The 24,613-nt window shown below is 36.9% G+C and overlaps 1 protein-coding gene across 33 annotated transcripts in view; it reads left to right on the top strand.

Moving 5' to 3' along the window:
• Nucleotides 1–24,613, top strand: part of NRXN1 (neurexin 1) — a 1,021,444-nt gene that overhangs the window by 891,921 nt on the left and 104,910 nt on the right. For 23 of the 33 annotated variants that reach the window (XM_032497501.1, XM_032497499.1, XM_032497532.1 and 20 more), the window contains 2 exons: nt 4,201–4,290; nt 5,675–5,994. In XM_032497501.1, coding sequence (XP_032353392.1) covers nt 4,201–4,290; nt 5,675–5,994 — 410 coding nt within the window. The remainder of the gene's footprint in view (nt 1–4,200; nt 4,291–5,674; nt 5,995–24,613) is intronic. The other 10 variants (XM_032497533.1, XM_032497527.1, XM_032497524.1 and 7 more) reach the window with 1 other exon arrangement.

Genomic DNA, 24,613 nt, shown 5'->3' with positions numbered 1-24,613 from the left:
CCAAAATTAATAGGTCTTTTACACATGGGTTATTATTGCTTTATCCTTATCTCTGATTTAGAATACTTGCAGATGAAAATAGCTTCTCCTTTCATTTGATTTGAATTTTCAGGTACATTTTCCTTGTTTTTAATCTCTTCAGTCAGTATAAGCCTGCATCCTTTGACCATCCACAGAAAATCCGTGTAATGTTTCTGCATCCCAGCATGCTTGGTATTAGATCCCAAAACTTTCCAAAGGAAAGAAAAGGCCATCAGAAATTACAACTATCTTTGACCTTTCCCAATCAGATGGGTTGCTTTATGTCCTTTCTTCTGCATGCAAACTTTAGATACATGTCGAACTATGGACAGGATTAAATAAATGAACACAATCATGCAGAGTTACTGGATATGTGGTAAGTAATGTATCACCATGAACTTATAAAGGAATGAAATGCAATTTGAGCAATTTCTTAAAGTAACATACCCCAATTATGACTTTCCATATGTAGTCTGTCAATGAAAATCATGAGGTAGAGGCAAAATGTGGGCTTATTCCTGGTGAATTAAACAATATGAACTATTTTATACCCAATAGTAGGAGGGGTTTGGGAATCATCTGTTAGAAAGACATTGTCACTGTATTCTATTTAACTATGTCTTCGTTTGTTGACAATGGACTTACATATAGTTTTATCACAAGAGAAATCATTAGTTTTTATTCTAGTAGAAGAACAAGTAATTTGGGGAATAAAGTCAACATATTTTGAAGTAAACACCTCCTGATTTTCTAGCCATTAACACCAAGAATAAAGTCTGTCCTTGGATTTCAAAATCAAATCTTTCAGTTAAAAAAAAATTGCTCTCAACTATAGCACATCTGACATTCAGAAGTTACAGGATTGTATGATCCTGCTTGTATGACTACTTTTTTTTTAATAGAGTTACTGGGGATTGAACCCAGGACCTCATGCAGGCTAAGCAAGCACTCGAACACTGAGCTGTACGCTACCTTTCTTGAAAACTTTTATGTCTTTTATACCTGTCTCTGCTGCCTGTTCTTTCCATCAGCTCTTTTTTATTCATTGGGAATACAGTGTTTATGTTCTTTTTTTTAAACTGAGTCTCATCAAGGATCTTTAGAAGCTATTGTTTACTTAAATCATGCCATGTCAATCATATTAATTGTTCTGTGAGTGCCAGTCAAAGGCATGAGGGTACATTGTATGTATGTATGTATGTATGTATGTGGATATATATGCAATTTTATGTTTTTATGTGCTCTTTTCAAAACCATTCAGAAAGAGTATATCAAGTCTTCAATTTTCTCCACCTGTATTCGTTAAGACTTTTGTCTCTATGTTCCCTGCTATTAATATCTATGATTATCTACTTTGTGGCATGGGGCAGTAATTATTAAACAAATAATGAACTGATTGTATGAATGTTCAAACCAGTGATAATTAGTAAACACATAAAATTATAATTGAAATATGTGCTGTTTCCTTTGGAAAGTACAAAGAAAAGCTTAGCTACATGTGATCTGTCCTCTGGGCATAAGTATTTGCTTTCTTGTGAATGTTGTTAGGCTGTGGAGATGAGATAGTGGTGCTACGGAAGCTATCAGAATTAAAAGTAAGATTTCTTTTCCTACTTCATTCTACAGATATTTCATAGCAGGTCCTAGAACAGGTATTGTGCAAGCGCTGAGAATACAGCAATAAACACTAATGCATAATACCTGACCTCATGGCACTTCAGAGTTCAGACAGAAAATACTTATTGAATATGCAGTTCCAACGTTGGTGCTTGTTTCTAATGGACATGTATCAGGTGCTAGAAAAGCATGTAACCAGGTGTCCTAATCCAGCTTGAGGACATCAGGGAGGACCTCCTGTGGAAATGTTCCCACCAAGAAGATTCCATTACTGAGTCATGTTTAACTAAGGAAAGATGAGGATGGGATGGGAGTGAGGAAAAGTCTTTCAGATAGTGGAGAGTACATCCAAAGGGACAAGGAGAACTTTAGAGGAATTGAAAGAAGACTCATGAGGATGGAAAGAGAACAGCAAGGCAGTGACAGCTGTGAGATGGGGCAGGGGAGGTAGGAAGGGACCGGTCATGGAAGTTCTCATAAGCCTCATCAGCTTGCCTGAGATTTTATCCTAAAGGCAATAGGAGGGTTGTATTAGACAAGTGGCATGGTTAGATACTGGCTGACATGTGGAGAATGGGTGGGGTTGACTGCGGAGAGGATGCAGAGAGGTCTGTTAATATACTGTCGTTGTAATTGGGCGAGAGGTGCCTTGCAGCCCAGATCTGGGTGGTGTTTGAGGGAATAATGACTCATTTCTGATGGTGGGAATGCTCTAGCATGAGAAGCAGCCCAAGGAGCCATGTAATTATAAAGTCGTCAGGAGGGTTATCACAGTGTGAACTGATATGAGTGCTAGTCAACAAAGAAGTCCATAGAGCAAACAGTGTGTGTTTTTGAAAATATTTTAGGTTTGCTTATCAAAGTATGTACATAAATATGTTCATTTCATAAATCAGGTATAAGCCAAAAACACATATTCATCAATAATCACAGTGGTCTAAGATAACCAATTGAATTTTAGTCTATTTTTCCAAATATACATGTATACAAGCACACAAAAAGAGAACATAAATTGTACACACTTCTTGAAAATGAAGATAAGCTTGAAAATTAAGCAATTTATCCTTTTTTAAAAGTTGCCAAATGTATTCACTGCAGGATAAAATATTATTTTATAACATTTTAATACTTTCATAATACAGAAAAATACATATCAATGTTTTTACTAAACTTTATATTTGGTTCCACTTTGATATTTACAATTTCAATTAGATACTAATAATATGAAATATTTTCGGTGATATAAAACTTCAGAGGTCAAGTTGATGAAGTCTAAGTAACAGTTCTTTTCTAGTTATCTAAAAGTACATGACAAATATTCTGGTGGGTTTCTTGTGGTAAGTATAGTGTGTAATAAGGCTAGCGTGAGAAAACACTTACCAATTATCCTAAATCTGAGAAAAAATTTATATGTTTTGTCTTCCCTAGCAAAATGCTCTAGTCTTTTTTTTGTGGACAGTACATTTCTTTCACCTCTGTGTCCTTATCTGACCTATTGCCAAAATGTCTTAGCTCAAAATCACATGTTAATTTTCATAGACTAGAAAAACTTCTTGCAATATACACGGTTGAGCACTGAGATGGCATCCTGGATTCTTCCTGAGTGCTTTATAGATCAAGAAAACACTCATCTATTTGCAAGCATTATTCAAGGTCAATTTAAAGTATGTTTCTATCAGATAACTCTTTGTTCAAAGAATCAAGGCTCCCACTTAATTTAGTGCTATGAATAGGGACCGCACTTTGTGGCTTATATTTGTTCCTTAAGCTCTCATGCCTTCTTTAGAATAGTCTAATGAAAAGCAAATATTTGAGTATATAATTTTTTTCAAATGTTATACACATCAATATGTTAAGCTTTAAATGAAGCCGAAGGACACGCAAATAAAGTCACTTTTGTCAAAGCCTTTTCCTATAATAACATATTTGGATGATGCAAGATGTGTTCCCTTGTGATGTCCAAGTGATTGATAAACCAATTTGTGTGGAATATACAAGAACTATTCAGACTCTGTGGTTTCCGTAAATGAGATGAATAAGGATTTCTCTTTTCTGAATAGGACATCACGTATACTAGGTCTATTTTAGATGCTTCAGTGTGCCAAAGACGGTATGAAGTTTGGTGTTCATAAATTACTAATCTGGAATAAGAGGTTGAATGTATTTTGAAAACTTAAACCTGTTTCACCTGAACATGTTTAACTAGTTAATAGGAAACACCAAAAAAGACAAAACCCTGAGATCAATGGTCATTTTTTTGGTAAAGCTATTATATGCTGTTTAAATTGGTTGTTCGGGTCTGTCTATAACATAAGTTTTAATAACCTAGCTCAAATGCAGATTTCTAATTTTCAATTAACATAGGAATAATTTTGTTTGCTAAAATAAAATAAATTGAATGAATGACAAGTCTGAGACATGAAATGTTCTAGGTAGAACTTTTTAAAATTTCCAAATTTCAAAAAATCATGTGGCAACTGTATAGCTCAAGCTTTAAGTATTAACTTTTAACCTTTGACCTTACAGATTTTAACCAATGAAATGTCTCTTTAAACTTTAAAGGAAACAATGATAACGAGCGCCTGGCGATTGCTAGACAGCGAATTCCATATCGACTTGGTCGAGTAGTTGATGAATGGCTACTCGACAAAGGTAAAAAACATTGATTAAAACTTCAAATAAAAAAATAATTTGAACATAACCAAGTAGTACTTCATTGTAACACTAATAAACATAAAAAATAAATTTTCCGTAAAACTAAATTAAAATCAAATTTAAAATAGTAAAATGTAGATAGCAATATTTGCATTCCTTGTATAATAATTTCTATACATTTTTAGACGTACCAGCTGTTTAATAATCTTACCCTGTTAACTTAAGGTTAAAGGGACTGTTAAATATAATCCACTAACTCAATCTATGAAGGTACTCACAAGCAAGCATTAACCCAAAATGATAAATCATTCATAGATTATATGACATGTTCCAGCCTCTAAATTATTAACTAAAATATATGTAGTTCTGATATCTTTATTATGGTCCTGAGCAAAAAAACAAAAACAAAAACAAAAAACTCTTGGTTTAAACTCTAGGCATCTTAAATAGTGGGCAATATGGATTGCCAGTCAAAATGAAGTCCCTTTAACGTTTGCAACCTTCTAAGAGCATTTGGGAACAAGCCCTAATTAAAACTGAACTTAAAGTCGTGTGCATGCTTTTTATGAGCAGAGGGCAATCTGCTAAAACTGGATACTCAATTTGATGATATTGGTACTGTTGCTGAGGATTGCTATTTGATGGAAATGTGTCATAATCTCTCCATCGGTTTGTGTATCATTCCTGAAGCCGCTTTTTACATCTGAAGCTATTTTGTTTTTTCATTTTGTTTTAACAGACTTGCTGAAAGCCAATCAGAAAAATATTTTTTGATTTTTTTTTGTCTCTGACACGCTTAGCGTAAACTATGCGTTTCTTTTCAGTGTAATTATCAGAAAAATAGAATAATTCAAATAACAGTGGACTATTGCCTTCAGAAAATAAACATTTCTAAAGAAGAGCATATAGATACATGTGGCCATTATGTGCACTATGAAATTTTTACTATAAATTTAAAATCAGATTTCAGCTGCTATAGCTTAGTTTCTGTCAGTGGTAATTGTAGAATGACAAATACTTGAAATGTTAGACTTCTCACATTTTTTTTAATTTAAAAGTTTAGACTTGAGAGACTAATAGCATAAGCTCTTGAGGTAAAAGGGGAAAGGGATCCACTAAAAATTTATTTATAATACATATCTTTGATTGGTCTTTTAGCAAAAGCACTACATTTAAAATAAGTTGAGAATTTACAAGTATTTGCCAATGATTATGCATTTCATGGACACCTCATTTATAAGCAATGAATTATGAGTCAAATGCCTCTCTTATAGTTTATTGCTCTCATTATCCACCCCATGAAAGATCTGTTTTATCATCCTTTGTAGAATGTAGAGTTCACAATCAACATTTTTGCATGTATGTAATATTATTTTTACAGGGCGTCAGCTCACAATCTTCAATAGCCAAGCAACCATAATAATTGGCGGGAAAGAGCAGGGCCAGCCCTTCCAGGGGCAGCTCTCTGGGCTTTACTACAATGGCTTGAAAGTTCTGAATATGGCAGCCGAAAATGATGCCAACATCGCCATAGTGGGAAATGTGAGACTGGTTGGTGAAGTGCCTTCCTCTATGACAACTGAGTCGACAGCCACTGCCATGCAGTCAGAGATGTCCACATCAATTATGGAGACCACCACGACCCTGGCTACTAGCACAGCCAGAAGAGGAAAGCCCCCTACAAAAGAACCCGTCAGTCAGGTGAGTACACGGGTTTCTTTTCTTCATCGTGGACTTGTGATTACGAAAGTGGATTTTTCTGCATATGTATCTTTTCTAGAATGGTATTGTTTCTGATCTCAGGCATGATGGCTCTATTGAGACTTGCTTAATATAATGGACTCAGTTGGAAGATGAAATGTGGATATTCTGTTGGTTTGAGGTTTGTGGACTTTTATAAACTGCTTTGTGTTGGTTTGTGCGTGGCTCGCTGATAGTTTTGATTCAATAACCTTGGTCCAACCCAAGCTCAGAGGATTGTGTGCTAATTACACAGGGTTTTCAGTTTTTAGGTTAAATGAACAAGTAGATTAATGAAGTATTTGAAAGGTCTTGTTTGTTCAAGCTCAGCACTTCATTAAAATAAAATAAAAGTAAGGTTAAAAATCTTAAAAAAGGAATTGCCTACAGTACTTCTGTTGTATTTTGAAGTCTTAAAATTTTAAATTGGTAGCCAACTATCTCTCATGGTGAATAGTAAGTCTGCTCTTTTACTGTGTATGGAAAAAAGCAGTGTTAGTTTATCTGAGGACAAAGACTCAAAATATGATACTTTAAAAATGTCTTGGACCACATATTTTATATGATGTGTGGCTAACTGCTCTCATCCAGAATTCACTTCAGTGTGCTTATTTTTCAATCTTACATCTAACATTTTTGAAAGACAGACATTTTCAATGTCACATTTATACAACTAGGAACTATATTTATTCAATCAAGATATACTTATTGGTTGTCTACTATGTATCAGGCACTGGTCTAGGTATTGGTGTTATATCAATGAAGAAAAAGAAGAAAAAAAACTTATCTCAGAGCTTACGTTTTAAAAAGGCTTTTAGAATGCTATTGAAATGCTGTTAAATACTCTTAGATCTCTGTTGACATTTATAGCCTTTGAATATACTCTGTTGTTAAGGCTTTCAGAGTTGTGTGTTCTTCTTGGATCCAAACTGATGGTTTCCTTTAGTTTTGTTTTTAATAATTAGTGTTTCTAGTAGATGCCTTATAAAGTTTTTCCAAATATATGATTCTTACTTTTCTAGAAAACCACATTTTAAAGAAGCAAGAATGACAATAATTATTTTTAAATTACTTTTATTTCAAATGTTTGAAACAGATCAAGTGTCACATTTAGAAAGAGGACAAGAATGTGAATTCTGTTCAGATCAGCTCCCTGTCTACTAATTAACATTTGTTTACCAGAGAAAGAAGAAAACAGATTCTGATTTTTACTTCCAATAGGAAGGGGTGGGAAGAACAGAATAGAGGAAGAGAAGAATGTCCTAGAGGAAGGGAGATGACCACACAATTGTAAATTTTGTAAATTCATAAATATAATATTGCATATTATACACCTATATGCATCATTTTGTTTCTTTCTTCTCTCTCCCCTTCCTTTTTTTTTTTTTTTTTAATCTGCATTTGACCACAAAGTAAAATGAGCTGGCTATCTCACAGGGTATCCATCAGTAAATATTTATTGATCACTCTAACACGTGCCATGCACTTTTTTAAGCACTGGAGATACAATTAGGAACAACAAACAGAAAACCCTGCCCTTATGAGATATACATTTGAGTAAGAATGTGTGCTTAGAGTATAATCGTTTCGTTGATTTTTCTCTATCATGTTTGGGTTTAGATGATTGTTGATAATCGCACTTAGCCCCTTAGATAAAGACTTGTGACTTTGGACAGATTTATGCATGCCCAACAGCTCTGTTTGATATTCATTTTAATATTTCACTAATGATTTGTTGCTCTGGTTATTGGTTTATGGTTTATTTAAAAATAAGCAGGTTATTAAGGCAAATCTGATACAGGAAAAATGAAACACAAGCAACTGATAGATTGTTTTCTTTAAGTAAAGTAATTCAAAAGAGGACACTGGGACATTCAGAGTTGGAAATGTTCTGTGAATACAATTTAAAATAATCAGATATTTTTCTTAGTAGCCTTGTTTCGTCATTAATGAAATTACAGTTGCTTAAGTTCCTAGGTAAACCATGTGTATCCCTAAATAAGGAAAGAATTATCAGCCTTATTTTTATGCATTTTATTGATTAGTAATTGCTTTGTATTAAGAAATTATGTTTTTTAAGGAAACATGTAAAATAGCTATTTCATTTGCAAGTTAAACATCTAAAAATGAAGAAATTAAAATTTATGTATTTTATAATATTAACTAAAGGAAAACAGTTAAACTGCCCATTAATTGCCCATGAAAAGACTCTCTTTTATTATAAGCTATAACATGTTTAAAGACAGCAGCGGTTTATAGAAGTAAATGATCTAATCAGTTGGTGATTACTAGGTTCATTTGAGGAGGTATTGACTTAAATAAAAGATTACTAGGTTTATTAAAAAATAGACATTTTAAATCTTTAGATTTTTAACAAGGCCAATAACAGCAATTAAATAATTTGGGTTAATAACTATGCTACAAATATTCAATTGTGGCAACAGTGTTTTAAAGTTGGACTAAGAGTTTTTAAAATTCTTTTTTATAAGGCTATGTGATTACAGGTAATAAAAAGTGCATGTACCGGGGGGGACCTACTAGGAAAGAAAGTAAATTACTCATTTTTGAGTAACAGAATAATCTGTGGTAAATTTTCTTCACCTCACAATTGATTTTTAACTTGCCCTTCAACTACAAGGAGATTACTGATTTATGTAGAATTTAAATGTTTATTAGAGTTGTCAAAGTCTTGGAAGTTTAAATATGAAAGTGATTTGTAATGCTAATTCCAAGACTAACCTTTGACCCATTTTTGCAGGTTGGATGAGGCATCTTCCATTAAACCCTATTCATAGTGGCCCCGTATCTGCCTGCTTCTATCAACTCTCTTACTAAATTGCGTAGCAGGAAGGGTCATTTTATTTTTCAAAAGCCATACTAGACTGTTTTCTCAGTCAAAGTGTATTTTCCTCAGCGATCACACAGAGCCACTTAAGCTACAATGGCAATGTACCTTAGGGTGATTGCATGTTTTAGAACTATGGAAACAGATTTTTGGTCAAGCAGGATTAAATTGGATTCATTTCAGATAGGGGAGATGAGATTTGTTCAGCCATCCTGCAGGGCAAGTAGTAGGGGGGAAATACATTTTCAGTTTTCCCAGAGTCAAAGAATATAAAAGAGTATGCACAAAACCTCATCCCATAAGATCCTGTTTACATTCCTCTTTAAAAGTAAATATGCTTTAAAAGAAAAAAAGAAAAGAAGTTTTTCTCCCCTGAATAATAATCAATTTAAAGACTGATACTAACATTAGAAAGACATGAGTTATGTCATGAGATACGACATATGAGATTTACCAACCCTTCTGATTAACTGGCTTTTTTAAAATTTAATTTAATTTTTTATTGTTTTTTGGCATAGAGGTAATTAGATAGGTAGATAGATAGACAGATTGATTGATTGATTTTAACAGAGGTACTGGGGATTGAACCGAGGACCTCATGCATGCTAAGCACACAATCTACCCCTGAGCTATACCCTCCCCACAAGTGGCTTTTCTTAATGTGAATATAACAATAGTAATGATACTTTTATGTGGATGACATAAAGTTGATAAAAATTTGTTTTACTTACATTTCATATCTCAAGGGTTCCATAAGAAACCCCATCTTATGGGTTTCCATAAGACATGCTCATTCTAAAAAAGGCTAATCTCAGAAAGTGAATACTTGCGAATAATTCACAGCATAAAATTCCTTAGGATGCTGAGAGCATCTGGGGATTTTTGATGGCAAAGTGTTCCCTCCTCTTCTAAATGATCTTGCAGTGTCTTGCAACAGAGATGTAGATTTATATAAGTGAGTAAAAGTAAGTCAACATGCAAAGGGCATTGTTCACTCCCTTTGGTTGCCAATTTGTAAAGAAAGTGAATTGTTTCTTTTAAGATCAAGATTGTGACATTTTTTCTAGCCTGTGCGGTGTATCAAGTTTTGTGATTTTGTGGTTCTTTTCTTCAAGAATGTTTTATAAGTTACATACGTCCTGTAGAGAATACGGATCCATAGTGATGTCTTTTGCTTGGAGAAAGTATGGTGTAAGAGACAGATCACAGTACATTAGGAGACCTGGTTTCCAGTTTCAAGCCAGCCACCTACCTTTTTGTGTAGCTTGGGCAGGTTGGTCAGCCTCGCTGCACTTTGGGCTTGCTGTCTCTCTAAAATAAGTGAGTTTAACTAGGAATCTCTTGACCTGTATTCAGCTCAAAAATTCATTGACTGTAGTGATGACTGGGTCTCCTGATGCCTATTTAACAAAGCATAGGTCTCACCCTTGACTTTCACGCAGGGTGGCCGTGCATCTCAGTTGGCCTGTATAGTCCTCCTGTGTACCTGGTGTACCAATGTAGTTATTAGTATCCTTTTTTTGACTCTCAAAAGCATCTCATTTTGGTCTAAAATACATTGCACTCTACTTCTTACAGCATATATAAAATCTACCTTTGCCAGAAAATTGTGCTTCATAAGAATAATAAATAGTGAAGCCCTATCCTTTTCTTTACACACAGAACAGAAACTGACTGGCATCCTTACCTAGTTTCAAGTATCTGTAGCCTTTTTCATCTTCTTTTCATCTTGTTTCAAAAATCTTGAGAAAGGAGTGAGAATAAGGCTTTGAGAGATTCCAGTTTTTGACTGGAGTGACTAGAGTTTGCAATTCTGAGTAAGAAATTAAATTGTGGGGTAGAATCAGTAAATATAAGTGAAATGTATTGGAGCAATTCAGTGGTTCTAGTTAGGCTTTTTCCAGAGTGGAGTTAGCAAACCTACTCAAGAAAAGGAACCACTGAAGATTTTAAAATATTGGTAGGTTGTCAGGACATGCATCTCATAGATGCCATGTCCTACTGAAGCCAGTGGCATTTGATTCCCATAGAATGTCCCAAAAAGAATCCTGATTAGTATTCAAGCAAGAAAAGAGCATTTGAATATGTTGGACACTGCTATTGCTTCCTGGCCGCTTTGGAGATACTCATAAAAAATTAATACTATTTGTTTGAAAAATGTAAGCAGAGTGTGCACATATTTCCATGAAGAATATGTAAAACTAACAAAATACATTTTTGTTACTTCAAAGAACAAAATTTTATTTTTTTCTTAAAAAATTAATTAACCTTAGCTGTGGCTTCATTATTAAAAATGAATTGCATTACTCATAATTATGTGTGTTCCTGATAACCACTCTGCATTTTAAAATACTTGTGACATGAATAATTAATTTTATTTTCCCTAGTCCAATCATTCTGCTGAATTTACTTAATTACATTTTTACTGCAAATTTTAGTGCATATTGAAAAGAAAAATACTTGGGTGTAGATTTTAAAATATATACACAAAGGTATTCTGAAATTAATGGTGCCAGGTAAGAAAAGTATGATTCATTGTAATTTTAAATGTATTTAGAAGGTATTTTTACCCTTAACTGCTGGTAAGCAAAAGTGCTAGGATATATATTTTTTAAGAATTTATTTTAAGAAAATTATTGTGTTCAGTGCATTTTCTTTTGGGGTCTGGAAGTTTCCACTGATGAAATGGTGCTCTGTTGGTATATGCAACCTTGGTTTTGAAATGTCTTTGGACAAGGCTAGTTCTAGACAGATATATCCATCCATTCACACATCCATCCATCCACTTAACTATAGGACTGAGGACTTAACTATATACCAGGCAAGGTTCTAGGCAAGGTTCTATAAAGCACTGATAAACTTAGACTTCCCTGTACAAAGCTCACATTCTAGTTAGGGAAGATAGACAATAAACATTAAAACAGCATACATGGCATGTCAAGTGCTATAGGAAAAAAAGCAGAGAAGAGGAGCTGCTTTTGGGAAGGGGCATAAAATGGGAATCTTTGTTGAATAGATGTGCAAAGATTATTAGTGATATGGCATCAATTATAAAAGAGCATTGGCATATTAAAATTGAGACATATTCCCAGATTTAATGGGATGGTACCCTGTGTGGATGGTGCCAGTGGTGACACCAGGATTTATCTTTTCTTCTCTTTTTTTTTTTTTTTTTCACTTGAGCCGCTTTTGGGTAGGGGCCAGGTGGGTGGAGTGTGAAGTTTCCCAGGAAGGCAAAGAGGGCACAGTTGGATCCCACAGGATGTGTTATGTGGCTTCAGGTGTATGAAAGCAAAATGTGTGTGTCCAGATGGAGGGGCAGGGAGAGCATGGGCTGCGATGCGCTGAGCATCAGGGGTGGCTGGAAGAATGGCTGAATCAGGCCTCAGGCTCCGCTGCTGAGTTGGCTCTTCCCAGAGGAAACCCCATCTCTCAGGTCTTGGTAGTTCTGGCAAGAGAAGTGCTGGCAGAGAAGTCCCAGATGAGAAACACTTGGGTGCCCCAGGTTCCAGACTCATCAGTATAGAATCCGGATCATGCCACCTGTGAAGGAAACCCCAGTCGTTACCAACGCTGCCTCCCCCTATCCCCACTTAAAGTCACAGTGAGGTGGCACCTCGCCCCAGGCGCCTGGCCAGGTGAAGGGGAATAGGCTCTGGCCTGAAGGCTGCGCAGGAACAGAATGGAGAGCTCAGAACAGGGTGAGTGAACTGCGCATGCCCTGCCCTGTGTGGGCCTAAGGACACAAGACACCAAATGACTGTCTTGTTAACTAAGTCAGAAAAGTCATCAAATTTGAGGGCATATACGGTGCGAGGAAGGAATGAAGATCAGAAAGTACAGCTTGGTATTAGTCTTATACTACGCATGGGAAGATTGAGGCTCAGAGAAACTAAATAACTTCCCCAAGGCTACGCGGCCAGCTGCTTTTCAGAGTACTAGAAGATGATCGGCTACCCTTAACTATGGCGTCTGTTCAGACTCTCATCACTTCCTGCCTTCTCATATTCTTAACTAGCTCAGTGTGATCTCCACCCAGGTGTCAGGTGTGTCCAGGCACGGACTCTGGGAGCCTGAATGCCTACTGCAGCTTCAGCCTTGCCTTCCCCACATACCGGCTTTGTGCCGAGGCAGATTACTTACCCTCTCATACCTCCGTCCCCCACCTATGAAATAGGGATTATGGTTTCATAAGCTTACTGTGAGAATTAAATGAGTCAATACAGTGTGTGGACTCTATACAATCACTGCTATTTGATCATTTTTATTACCAAAAAGAGAGAGAGAGAACATTTCATGTGGTTCAGCCTAAAACATACAGAAATTAAAAAGTGCGTGACACAGGATGTAACCATTATACAGATGATAGTTATGTTTGAAAAGCACTCCTCAGGAGTTATGTTTGAAAAGCACTTCTCAGGTGTGATGTATAAATTAAAGCATCTTTCCTACCTTTAAAGATATTTTCTCTGTCCTTGAAAAAATAGCTCTGAACTGATGTTTCTAAATCAAAGTGTCAATTGTGTGGCATCTACTGAGCTGAATTTGCTACTGAATGTGTTCTCCACAGGGAGGCAGCACCGCTCCCCAAGAACAAGTGCGTGGGAAGGTGTGGGGGGCTGGAAATGATTCCAGGAGAGGGCTGTCGTTGGCATTTAGTGGGAGAGGGCCACAGATACTAAATCCACGGCGTAATGAAGACCTGTCTGCCGATTCCCAGATCCTGCGCTGTTTTACTCAACCTCCCGCCACCACCATCACCACAATCTCAAATTACCGTTGACTGAGCAGTCCAAAAATGTCCTATACCTGTTTCCTGGCTGTTCTCAGACAGAAGCTTATTCACAATATGGTACTAAATATTGCAAATATGAATTCTGTATCTGTCCTCGATAACACATCTTGATTAAGGAGCTTAAAAATTCATGATATACTCCTTTTTCAACTTGGGTATGAAAAACATCAAGTACTTCCAGCTGTGAGTTACACTAAATTGGGTTTATAATTCTTGATATAATTTCTTTTGATATCACGTTTATTAGCATGGGAGAAATAGGATGACTCGACTCTTTGTCTGATTAATATGTGGCAGTCACTTCAGCAGGTATTTTCTCAGAAAGAACTGGTGAGGTTGACACCCTCTCTGATATTCCTATTCTCAGTTGTAGGACAAAGGAATATCTTTTTATTTATTTAGTTAAAGCCTAAGTAGCAAGACTATAACCTTGTTTTCTTGTCTTTGTTTTGATCAGTACAAAGAATTATTTGTACCATAATATTTTCAAATACTTGGATATGTTAGTATTACTGACTTATTCCTCTTCAACACGTAGTAATTATTTTCTCTGAGGAGGGGGAGGGGAGGACAAGTCATCTGGAAAAAAAGGTAACTGTGTGTGTATATGAGTGTTTATGCATGTGTGTTAACAGTGTATTTGTTTTCCTTTCTTGATAGATGTAAAACAGTAAGCTTTGTTTACTAAAATAGTAAGTCAAGATTAAATTTAAATCTCTATGATAATTTCTTAAATTTTTATTGAGTGCCCATATTAGGTTTTCTTAGCTGTTGGCACCACTGCAAAATTCCCCAACAAGAATCATATATTAACATCATTAGGTTGGAACCGCGAGGGAAGGTTTAGCTAATTCATCTGCCTTTAAACAGCACTTACCAGACAGCTTTCACTGTCTTCTCATCATCACTGTGCTCTTTATATAAGATCTCAAGCAGGCAAACAACACCAGCGTTAACCAATAGTTTCTGCAGTTAGCATAGGAAATGATAATCAAAACAAAATAACATAGCAGTGTATATTTTTATTTATCTATTATTTATTTTCGACTGTGGTATATCCTGCAAATCCACAATACATTTATTTAAAATTATGAATTAGCAAATATATTTTGAGCACGTAACATATAAAACGCACTTTGCCAGGTGCTGTATTCTTGAGGATGTGGAGGTGACGTACTTAGATACAGAGTTGCATAATAAGAACCAACCATTTCTCAAGATGTGTAGATGATTAATGAATCCATACATAAGTTATAAAGTGCCCTAAGTCAACAACAGCAAAGCTTTTTGTGTACATCACAGATGTCCAGTCTGTTATTAACAGCATCATCGATGCAACTGAAACTCTGAAGCAAATTGAGAGGAAGGAAGATATTTTTAGTCTTTTTTTTTTAATAACAAGCATATTGAAGCAACACGCTTGTATTATTTCTTATGTCCTGAGTGTTGGCAGTGTGCTAGACAGTACCCTGTTTCTGGAATTAGCCACATTGTGTGGAAAGCTTCTTCTAAAATAAATGTTATCATCTAGCCTCTAGGTTTGCTAGGGTCGGTGGTGGCACCAGCCCCCTTTGTCCTCTTTGAGGATTTCCCTAGTCAAGAGGGATCTGGAGACCCCCTGAGAAGCATGTGGGGGAGCTGAATCATCTATATCTTTACCTGGAATAAATACTGTGCTATTGGTGAAGCCTGAATACTGTTTGGTACATGTGTAAACTCAATGTTGGACTAGTGTGTAGAGTAAAATATGAGCCAATAATAATAGGAACTTTAAAATAATGTTCATCGTGGTGGGGAGGGAAATAGTGTGGTGTTAGAGTGCATGCTTAGCATATACGAGGTCCTGGGTTCAGTGCCTCTATTTAAGAAAAAATCATGTTTATCATGATGACAGATTATTTGGGAGTATCAGCTAAACTTGCACAGACAAACCGCTTAGCATAGCATCTGGCACCCACTAGGTGGTCATTTTTTCCTTCCTTGGTGTCCTTTCTGCTACCACTCTTTTTCCTTCTCCCTGTTCATTTTTCTTCTTCTTCTTCTTCTCCTTCTCCTTCTCCTTCTCCTTCTCCTCCTCCTCCTCCTCCTCCTCCTCCTCCTCCTCCTCCTCCTCCTCCTCCTTCTCCTCCTCCTTCTCCTTCTCCCTCCCCCTCCCCCTCCTCCTTCTCCTTCTTCTTCCTTTCATGTGTTAGACCCTGTTGTAGGCATAAGAGGCTACATGAGGCATGATGACCCAAATCTCAAATAAGGAAAATGGGCCTGAATTTGCTCAACACTACCCAAGGGCTGGGTAACAAATAGATTTGACTATAGATTCCCCAAGATCTGTCACAGGCTAGCCACATGAGCTTCTGTCTGCTGCACCCTGTTAAGCCAGCTCTTACGAGGTCTTCACTAAATGTAACCCAGCATTAAAAATTCAGCAGGAAAACTTCGGCCCTGGAACACCTGAGAGAAACTTGTTTTCATATTTTCTACACCTCTCAGCTTACCTCTACAGTAACTATCCCCGGATATGTATCAAAAGATTGTGTGCACATCGAAGTTACAGTATAAGGGCTTGTGTCCATGGATCCAAAGGGAATATCAATTTCTTTCCATAGAAAATATTCACATTTCACTAAAGGGAGGTTCTCTGATTCTAATGCTCATATTGCAGAAGTGAAAAGGATTCATCAAGATCGTTTCACATTTTGTGGTGAATTTCCTGTATCTAACTTCTCCATGCACGGCATTAACTGGCCGTTAGTAATAATTCCAGACAGAGTCAACGTGGCAGCCTATAATAACAGGGTGGAAAAAGAGACATCACAGGGCAGCCAGATGGCTCACTGATTCTGTTATGAACTGTTGGCTTTCCACGTTCCAAAGTAACAGTTTTCATTGTAGTTTTACGTAGAGGTTTAATTACCTTTGAGACTGAAGTTATTTGTGTTTTATTTACTTGCCTCATTGTCTTCTATAATCTTGTCAGTGGGAGTTTGCATTCCACATTATTTGGAAATTTGATTCATAAAAAAAAAGCATGCGTAAAGCACCTACTCTGACATTTATCATTGGTATGCGAGCAATAGTGGACAAAATGCAACTTTCCATTTTCAGTCTTTGCAATGCCGCCCCTTCTGCCAGTGATGTTCCTGTTTCCTTCTTCTTTCCTGTGCTGCAGCTGCACCTGTGATCTTATCAATAGTAACTGTCTCCACATTTGTAGTTCTACAGCTTTGCTCATGTTAATGGTATGGGGTGATTTTAGACCTTGCGTTTCACTTGAAGCTTTTCCAAACAACCCTAAGAAGAATGCATTTCTTGTTTTCAGAGCACTTTGGAGGAACAGATAAATAGACATTTAGATCAGCAGATACATAGATAGTTATTTATCTATCAGGGCCCATCGCCTTTACTTCAGTTTTCCTGTGGACAAGTCCACGAAAGTCAAGACCTATGGGCTGCGTTAACCTGTGCTTGCTCAGCACCTGAGGTGCTTGGTGCAAAGCGGACACTTAGCAAACAGTTTCTGCATAATTATGAACACACAGAGTACATCTCCCAATGCTGACATAAATACTGCGTGTTGCCTCGCCTTGAATTTTCCTGGACTGATCAATATTTGCAGAGAATAAAGGTGGTACATGTAAGAAGAGAATAAAATAATGAATTCCCTTCATATGCAGAGTAGAGACACAGTTTTAAGACAGAGGTGGTTGCTGTGGTTTTTAATTACATGTGTTCTCATTTAAGAGAAAGATGTGAATGTGATGTGCAGGAAGTAAGCTCTCATTTCAGTCTGTGTTACCGACATTACTGTAAGTTCAGGAAGGAAGCTCCAGTAGCTGTCCCTAAGGCGGAAAGGACAAGGGCATGAAGCAGCATCACTGTGACCGACAGGTTACAGATGACAATGGGTGTTACATACTTCTCCGGAGGTTTAGCTGAGTCCCATCACTTTTGGGTCATGCTGGTTTACCTCGTTGGGGGAGGGGGCAGTGCTAACGCTCCCCTCTTCGGAGGAATCATTTGTCACCGGTATGGTTTAGAATTGCTGATGCACTGCAAAATTAAAACAGCAGGACTGACTTTGAGCAAGACTTATTATTGTTTTTAAATTATCTACAGCGAAGCACCCCCTATTGTCTGCACTAGAAGCTGACCTCTCCAACAGTCAAATTGCTAACATTCGCTTCAGAATTGCCCTTAGGAGTTGGGACCATTTTGAAGAGTCAGGAACTCACATTTTCAGATAGCTTGTCTGATTTTTTTTTTAATATCTCTATAGCTGATTTCAACGAGCTGAATAAACAAGTGAAACTATCTAGAAGAGCAATGAGGAAGCGTCATAATATGAGGCTCAGTACAGACCTATCTTGCACCAAAGACTCTTGACAAGACTTCAGGAAAAGCTTGCCGAAGGCTCGATATTTAGGTGTTGACTATTGCGGGAAAACAGATAGAACTGGGGAAAGTGTTTAATGTTTTAAAAAGATAGTCATTTCTGAGTTTAAGCATGCAAAAGCTGTGATTATTTTCATTGGCAATTTAAAATGAGAACCGAGTACAAAGAACTAGAGAATTAAAAGAAGAGATTAGAGGGACATGCTGGCATAACACTAATTGGACACGAAGACTTAAATGAAGTTTGGGGAGTGGAGTGAATTCCTGATGACGGACAAATCTAGACAAAGCCTAGGGAATGTGAAAGGAATTTATTCTTGCTGTGTGGGTTATTTGAAAATACAATATATTTAAATGGGTGGTACCTCAAATTGCAAGTAATAACATTAATTATAATCTGCTCTTTTTCACCAGTTCTCAGGCTAATAGCAGGATGCTGGTAAAATTTACTTTGATGTTTTGTTGTATGTATGCAAAACAAGTGGGAATAATTGTTACCTTATTTTCATTAAGATAAGACATGCACATGAAAAATAAGTCAATATGATTTAAAAGGTGATGTATGTAAAGAGCAGCAACCCCCCATCCAACCCCCCTCCACCCCAGTCTTATTCCCCAGGGATGGTATCTTTTCATAATTCTTTTGATGGTGAGTTCCATCTCTCTAAATAATATGCTTACACTTGCATTTATTTATCCCTTTTATATATTTGTGCAGTCTCCAGAATGAAAACTGAAGATTAATTCCTAGCTTTAATCCCCTCATTTTCCTCGTCTTCTTCTCCTCTGAATATTTTATGTAGAGTAGTTTTTTTTTGTCACTTTAAACAGTATATTTACATTGCTATTTCTTATTTCATTAATTTTCAACAGTATCTCTTGAGTATCCATATTAGTTAGATAAAGATATGGTACCTGCCTGTGTTTTGAACATCCCCAGATCTCACCATCTCTTTATATTTCCAGAGATGTTAACTGGAACATAATGTTTGACAACCACAACCAAATCTGCCATATTTTATCTGTGAGGAGTATGAAGTGGAGAAATAATCAAGCACATTAAGATGACCATTACTGTGTAAACATTGTCCAATGCCAGTTTCAGTTATTTTCTTATGGGTCCAGTATTATATGACCTGGATTGCTCAGAGGAGAATTTTCTCAGAATCAAGGTCGAATGCATTCCCTTCCATCCTATCAGTTGCTTACAGTCAGAGCATTTCTTTCGCTTCCTGTTTGGACTCTACTTGTCTTCCATACTTTTTCCTTCCAGGAGTTCCTTGGCATCTTTTTTTCTTACATTGTTTTCCATGCCTTCATTGTATTATCACTTTAAATTCCCCACCACTCTCGTTTCTATCAAATTTTTCCTTTCCCGACCCCAGTAATTTCCTCTCTGTGCTTTCTGTCCTGAGCACCAGTCTGTACTGGTTTTCCTAGAGTGTAACAGGAGACCCTGTTCAGGTTGAGAGTGATCAGAGTCTGTAGACTGGTGGACTTTTCCTTGGAAACATGGAGCAGATGTCCTAATGCCAGAATGAAGAGAGCATTTACAGGCCTTACCTTTCCTTGGACAATTTCTTGGCTTTAAGAAAAGAACTATCTTGATTTTCATTTGTTACTTTGTTTTTGCTTTGGGGTAGGAAAGCTTCTCTGTTTTATATTTTAGGCAGTTATATTAACTATCTATTCCTATGTAGCAAGTTATCCTACAATGTAGCAGCTTAAATGGACAAGCATTTATTTTCTCTAACAAGTTTTGTGGGTTAGGTGAATCTGGGTAAAGCTTAGCTGACTGTCTTTGGCTCCAGGTCTCTCATGAAGCTGGAGTCAAGGCTGTTGACCAAGCCTGCAGTCTCATTTGAAGGTTTGACTGGAGGGTGGAAATTCACTTTCCAGTTTACTTTTGTGGCTGTTGGCAGGCCTTGTGGTCTCATATGTGGGCACAGGGCTGCTTTATGAATGCTGGCAGCTCAGCTCCCCCAGGGCAAGTGATCTCAGAGAGAGAGGCGTGGAGGGTAGAGGTTGGAGGAGGTGTGGCTCACTTAGGATGGGAGCCACAGACTTTTCATGACCTAATCTTGGAAGTGACATTCCATCGTGGCTACAGTTAGTCTAGCCCAACCATACCAAAGGGGAGTAAATCACACAAGGGCATGAATGCCAGGACCTGAGAATCTCTGGGGACCATCTTAGAGCCCTTTGCAATGTCAAAGAGTAAGGGGGATGCCAACTGATAGGACTTTTATGTACATTTTCTGCTCATCTCCTTCCAGATCTTCTCCAGGTTGGCTGCCACTGCCTTTTTTTCCCCTGTATCTCTCCGAACTGTATTCCAAGCTGTGCCTTGTGTGGCTTATCTCACTCATCAACCCTTTTTCATCCACTTCTCATCTTCCACTAGTGTTTGGAAATCTCTTTATTTTGCAGACTGCATTCTTTTTCTCTTCAGTGATAGGCTTTACAGACCACTTTTATTCTTCTAGCTTTTATTTTAGTGAGGCCTCAGGAGGGAGAGATGCAAAAATATTAGTATTCTCCCCCAACTTGAACAGGGCATTGGGATTGCTACCATTCCTAGAAGAAATTAAATGTTTTGATACTGCATTTAGTTACTGTGCAGAAAAGAATACCTTGTGCTTTTCAAGTAACTTCTTTTCACATTCAAAACACAGATGAGAAGTCTTTTCTATACCCACAGTTAGTCAAGTTTTCAAATTTTAGCAGATCCTGAAATATGAGGAGCACAAGAGAATGTTCTTATCGCTTCTGAATTCTGAGCCTCCTGCTCTTCCCCCTCCCCCTACTAGCTTAACTTTCTGAAGCAGTTTCTACTTGCTTGGGTGTTTGTGCTTTTGCATCTATACAACTCCAAAGAATCTTTTAATCTTCCCAGTGTGACAGAATTTAGCAATAATCATTTGGACTCAAAGAGCAATCACCAAAATTCTAAATGACTCTGTGGTTGATAAGGCCTGAGTTCTTTTGCATTATTTTATTGTCATTCATTTTTGATGGTCGGAAGTAGATAATGTGATAAGCCAGCCAAATACCCTTCATTCGCTCTAATATCTTATCTTTAATGAAATTTTGGAAAGAAATGGCCTTATATTTCTGACTACATAATGCGCTATTCATCAATGAAGAAAAGCCAAAAATGAAAAGCCAGGAACAGTTTTGTCTTGGTATCCAATTTCAATTTGTTCCAGAGAGTAAGGAACAGAAATATTAGAGAAATTTTAGAGTAGTGTTGGGAGGAGAAGAGGATTTTTGTTATGCCTACGGTCCAGATTTTTTTACTTTGATTTCAAAAAACATTTGTCAATTAATTTCGATGGTAATTAGAGCAAAATCACTCCTTGCTTTGCTAAAAAGAAATGCAGAGACTAACACAAATAAAAAGCAAAGGAGAGAAACATTTTACATTCAAACTTAACCATATATGACATTTAATAGCCTTGTATAGTTATCATTACCTATTTTTTTGTTTATCATTTAAAGTTAACTGTTCCTCTCTAATTAAAGAAAAATATTCTATTTATTTAATTAAGCTGAATTAAAATAAATTTTGTTCTACTCTTTTATTAAAGTTCTCCACTTACCTTGTGTATAAGTTAGTTTGTGCTGTGTTGAAAAGAGCCCCAAAACTTAGTCACTAAAAACAGCAACCATTTATGTAGCTCAGGATTCTATGACCCTGCAGTTTGGACTGGGCTCACCTGGGTGGTATCTAGTCTCAGCCCAGTTTGGCTGATCTCAGCTGGCCTAGTTCACATATTGATGGTCAGCGGCCGGGTTGGCCAGAGACTGGTTGATCCAAGATGGCTCACTCGCGACAGCTTACCTGTGTTGCACGTGTGTCTTATGCTACAGAAAGCCAGCTAAATCACAGACTTCCTTGAGTGAGACTAGAACTGTGCAAAACCCTTGAGCCCAGGCTGGGAGCATGCATAACATTGTTTCTGTTGCACTGATGAAGCCCAGATTCAAGGAGAGGAATTATAAGAATTGTGGCCATGTTTGTAATTGATCATAACTTAGGGAGTATGACCTGTATGAACAATTGTGCTCCAGTCCACCAAGTGATAAAATCATGTTGTCACATACATTTTTTAATAGCAGAAAGTCAAATGATGATAAACAAATGTGTACAGAGATTTGTCCAAATCTGAAAAATTTGGGTTAGCATTTCTAATACTGGCTATTTCAATTCTACCCTCTCTCCTCTGAAGGCAGCCTCCTAGTGTGTTAGGTGGCCTTATTCATGTCTTCCTGGGCACATGCAGTATCAGAACAGCTCATCTGTTCAGCTGACAGCAGGTGCTGTTTAAGTCCTGCAGTTAGCTTTCTCCCCTTCCTCCCTAGAGGTATTCATCAGTGAACTTTGATGGTCAAAGATCACATTACTCAGAGACCACTCTAGTACAAAGTACATGAATCTGTTTGGAGATGCAGGGTATAGATATAGATACAGGTATAAATATAAAGGTATAGATATACCTTTTGTGTTCCTGGTTAAATAAGCTTGCCATTGTCGCTGTTTTATGTCTCCTTTACACATAAACCCACATACCTTCACATTTTCCTCAACTTTATATATGACATTATTTTTCTCTAATTATATGCTTTGTTATTGCCATAATATTCTTTTTTTGTACTCAGTTTTTCTCATTCAAGCATTAGGCTAAAAAGATGTCAAAAACCTTAAAGTCACTGTTTTTCCCCTCTGAGGATAGGAATATTATCTGAATTGCAATGTATCTCTAGAATTCTTCTTCTAATTCATCTTGACATGCCTATAAAATCTGCTTAAACATGAGGCAGAAACTAACAGCATGCTTTATTTCTCAATCTAAAAACATTTTAAGAAACAGAAAAGAACATTCGCCCTTTGAGTAAGTGGGTGAAGAGAGTGGAACTCTACTCGGTGTGAGAAGGAAAATCCAGGTAGCTGGAATTAGGAAACATGCCCTAGGGAGTGAATGTTTATGTTCCCCCGAAATTCACATACTGAAACTTACCCTCTGAGTGATGGCGTTAGGAGGTGGAGCCTTTGGAAGGTAATTAGGATCAGATGAGGTCATGAGGGTGGGGCCCTCATGAATGAGGCTCCTGCCCATGTAAGAGAGAACTTGCTTCCTCTCTCAGCTCTCCTCTCTGTGAGGATAATACTATAAGAAGTCAACAGTTTGAAACACAGAAGGAGGTCCTCACCAGAACACAACTCCTCTGGTCTGAGACTTCTAGCCTCCTGAACGGTAGGAAATAAATGCCCATTGTTTATGACTCATCTGGATTACGGTACTTTGTTATGGCAGCCTGAACTGAATAAAATAATATGAAATCTTGGTTCAAGTGGTATGAACTCTTAGAAGAGCAGAAACACTGATACTCAAATGCAGATACCAGGGGAAAATCTCACAAAGCTAAAAAAAAAAAAAAATATATATATATATATATATATGTTTTGGAAATTATGCAAACTTTTGGTTTAACTTCCCCATGTGTAGCCTCTCTTATTGCAAATAACCAAGCTACACTGGCTTTTATTCCTTCCTGAGATGTGCAGTCAATAAAATGTTCTCATTGTAGCATCACATATCCTCATTGTTGTGTGATGGAGTGGAAGAATGAAATAGAAGAAAGCCATATGACTTCAATTCTATTTAAGGCATATAGAACCAAGCTTTTATTTTCAACTTAAAATAATAAATTGAAGTTTTGAATTACATTCTAATGTAACCCAGTCATTTCTACTAAAATCTACTCACAGTCTAATAAGACTATATATAAATTATCCAAATGGATTTTAGAATAGAAGTATTCAGATAAACCAACACAGAAGATATATTTTCAGAAAGGAAAGGGAATATGATGGAAATAATTAAGGCACAGATCTATGTGAGTATGAACAATGCACATAACCACATTCAAATATTAGCATTATTTCATTCATTTACCAACTAAACGTGTGTGAAACATTTAGTGAAAGACACCATTCTAGGCAGTGTAGAAGCAGCAGCTAACACAATGAAGTATAAACTCTGCCCTCATGATCCTTAGATTGTAGTGAGTAGAAAAAAAATGAAGGAAATGCATAAACAAATTATATCATCTACTTGATAACAGTAGATGCTTTAGAAAAGAATATTAGAAAAGGAAACTAGGTAATGACTTCATAAAAAACAACCACATGAAAGGCCTTCTTGGACAGGCTTAATAACTGTCAAATTTTATTTAAACTATCCAATAGTAATTAGATGATAACTGTCACTGAACCACTCATTCCAACTGTGACAACCTCAACCATGATGTCATAGAACCTCCCTGGCAGCTCTACTCAGTGTCTATGCCAGCTTGAATTCATTTGGCCCTTAGTTCTTTGTTAATAGGAAACAATATATGCACAGTACAGTTTGCCTGCAATTTGAGTGTTTTCAAGATTCTCTGAATTTGATCCACAGAATCCAGTTAGAAAAGACTGAAGTCATTTTAAAGTTAAATCTGCTAAAGGGCAGTACTATAGTGACCAATGCCTTTACAGGAAAGTA

Source organism: Camelus ferus, chromosome 15, assembly GCF_009834535.1.
Source record: "Camelus ferus isolate YT-003-E chromosome 15, BCGSAC_Cfer_1.0, whole genome shotgun sequence".
In the NCBI taxonomy this organism is placed as follows: Eukaryota; Metazoa; Chordata; class Mammalia; order Artiodactyla; family Camelidae; genus Camelus; species Camelus ferus.
This window is presented reverse-complemented; position numbering and strand designations above follow the sequence as displayed.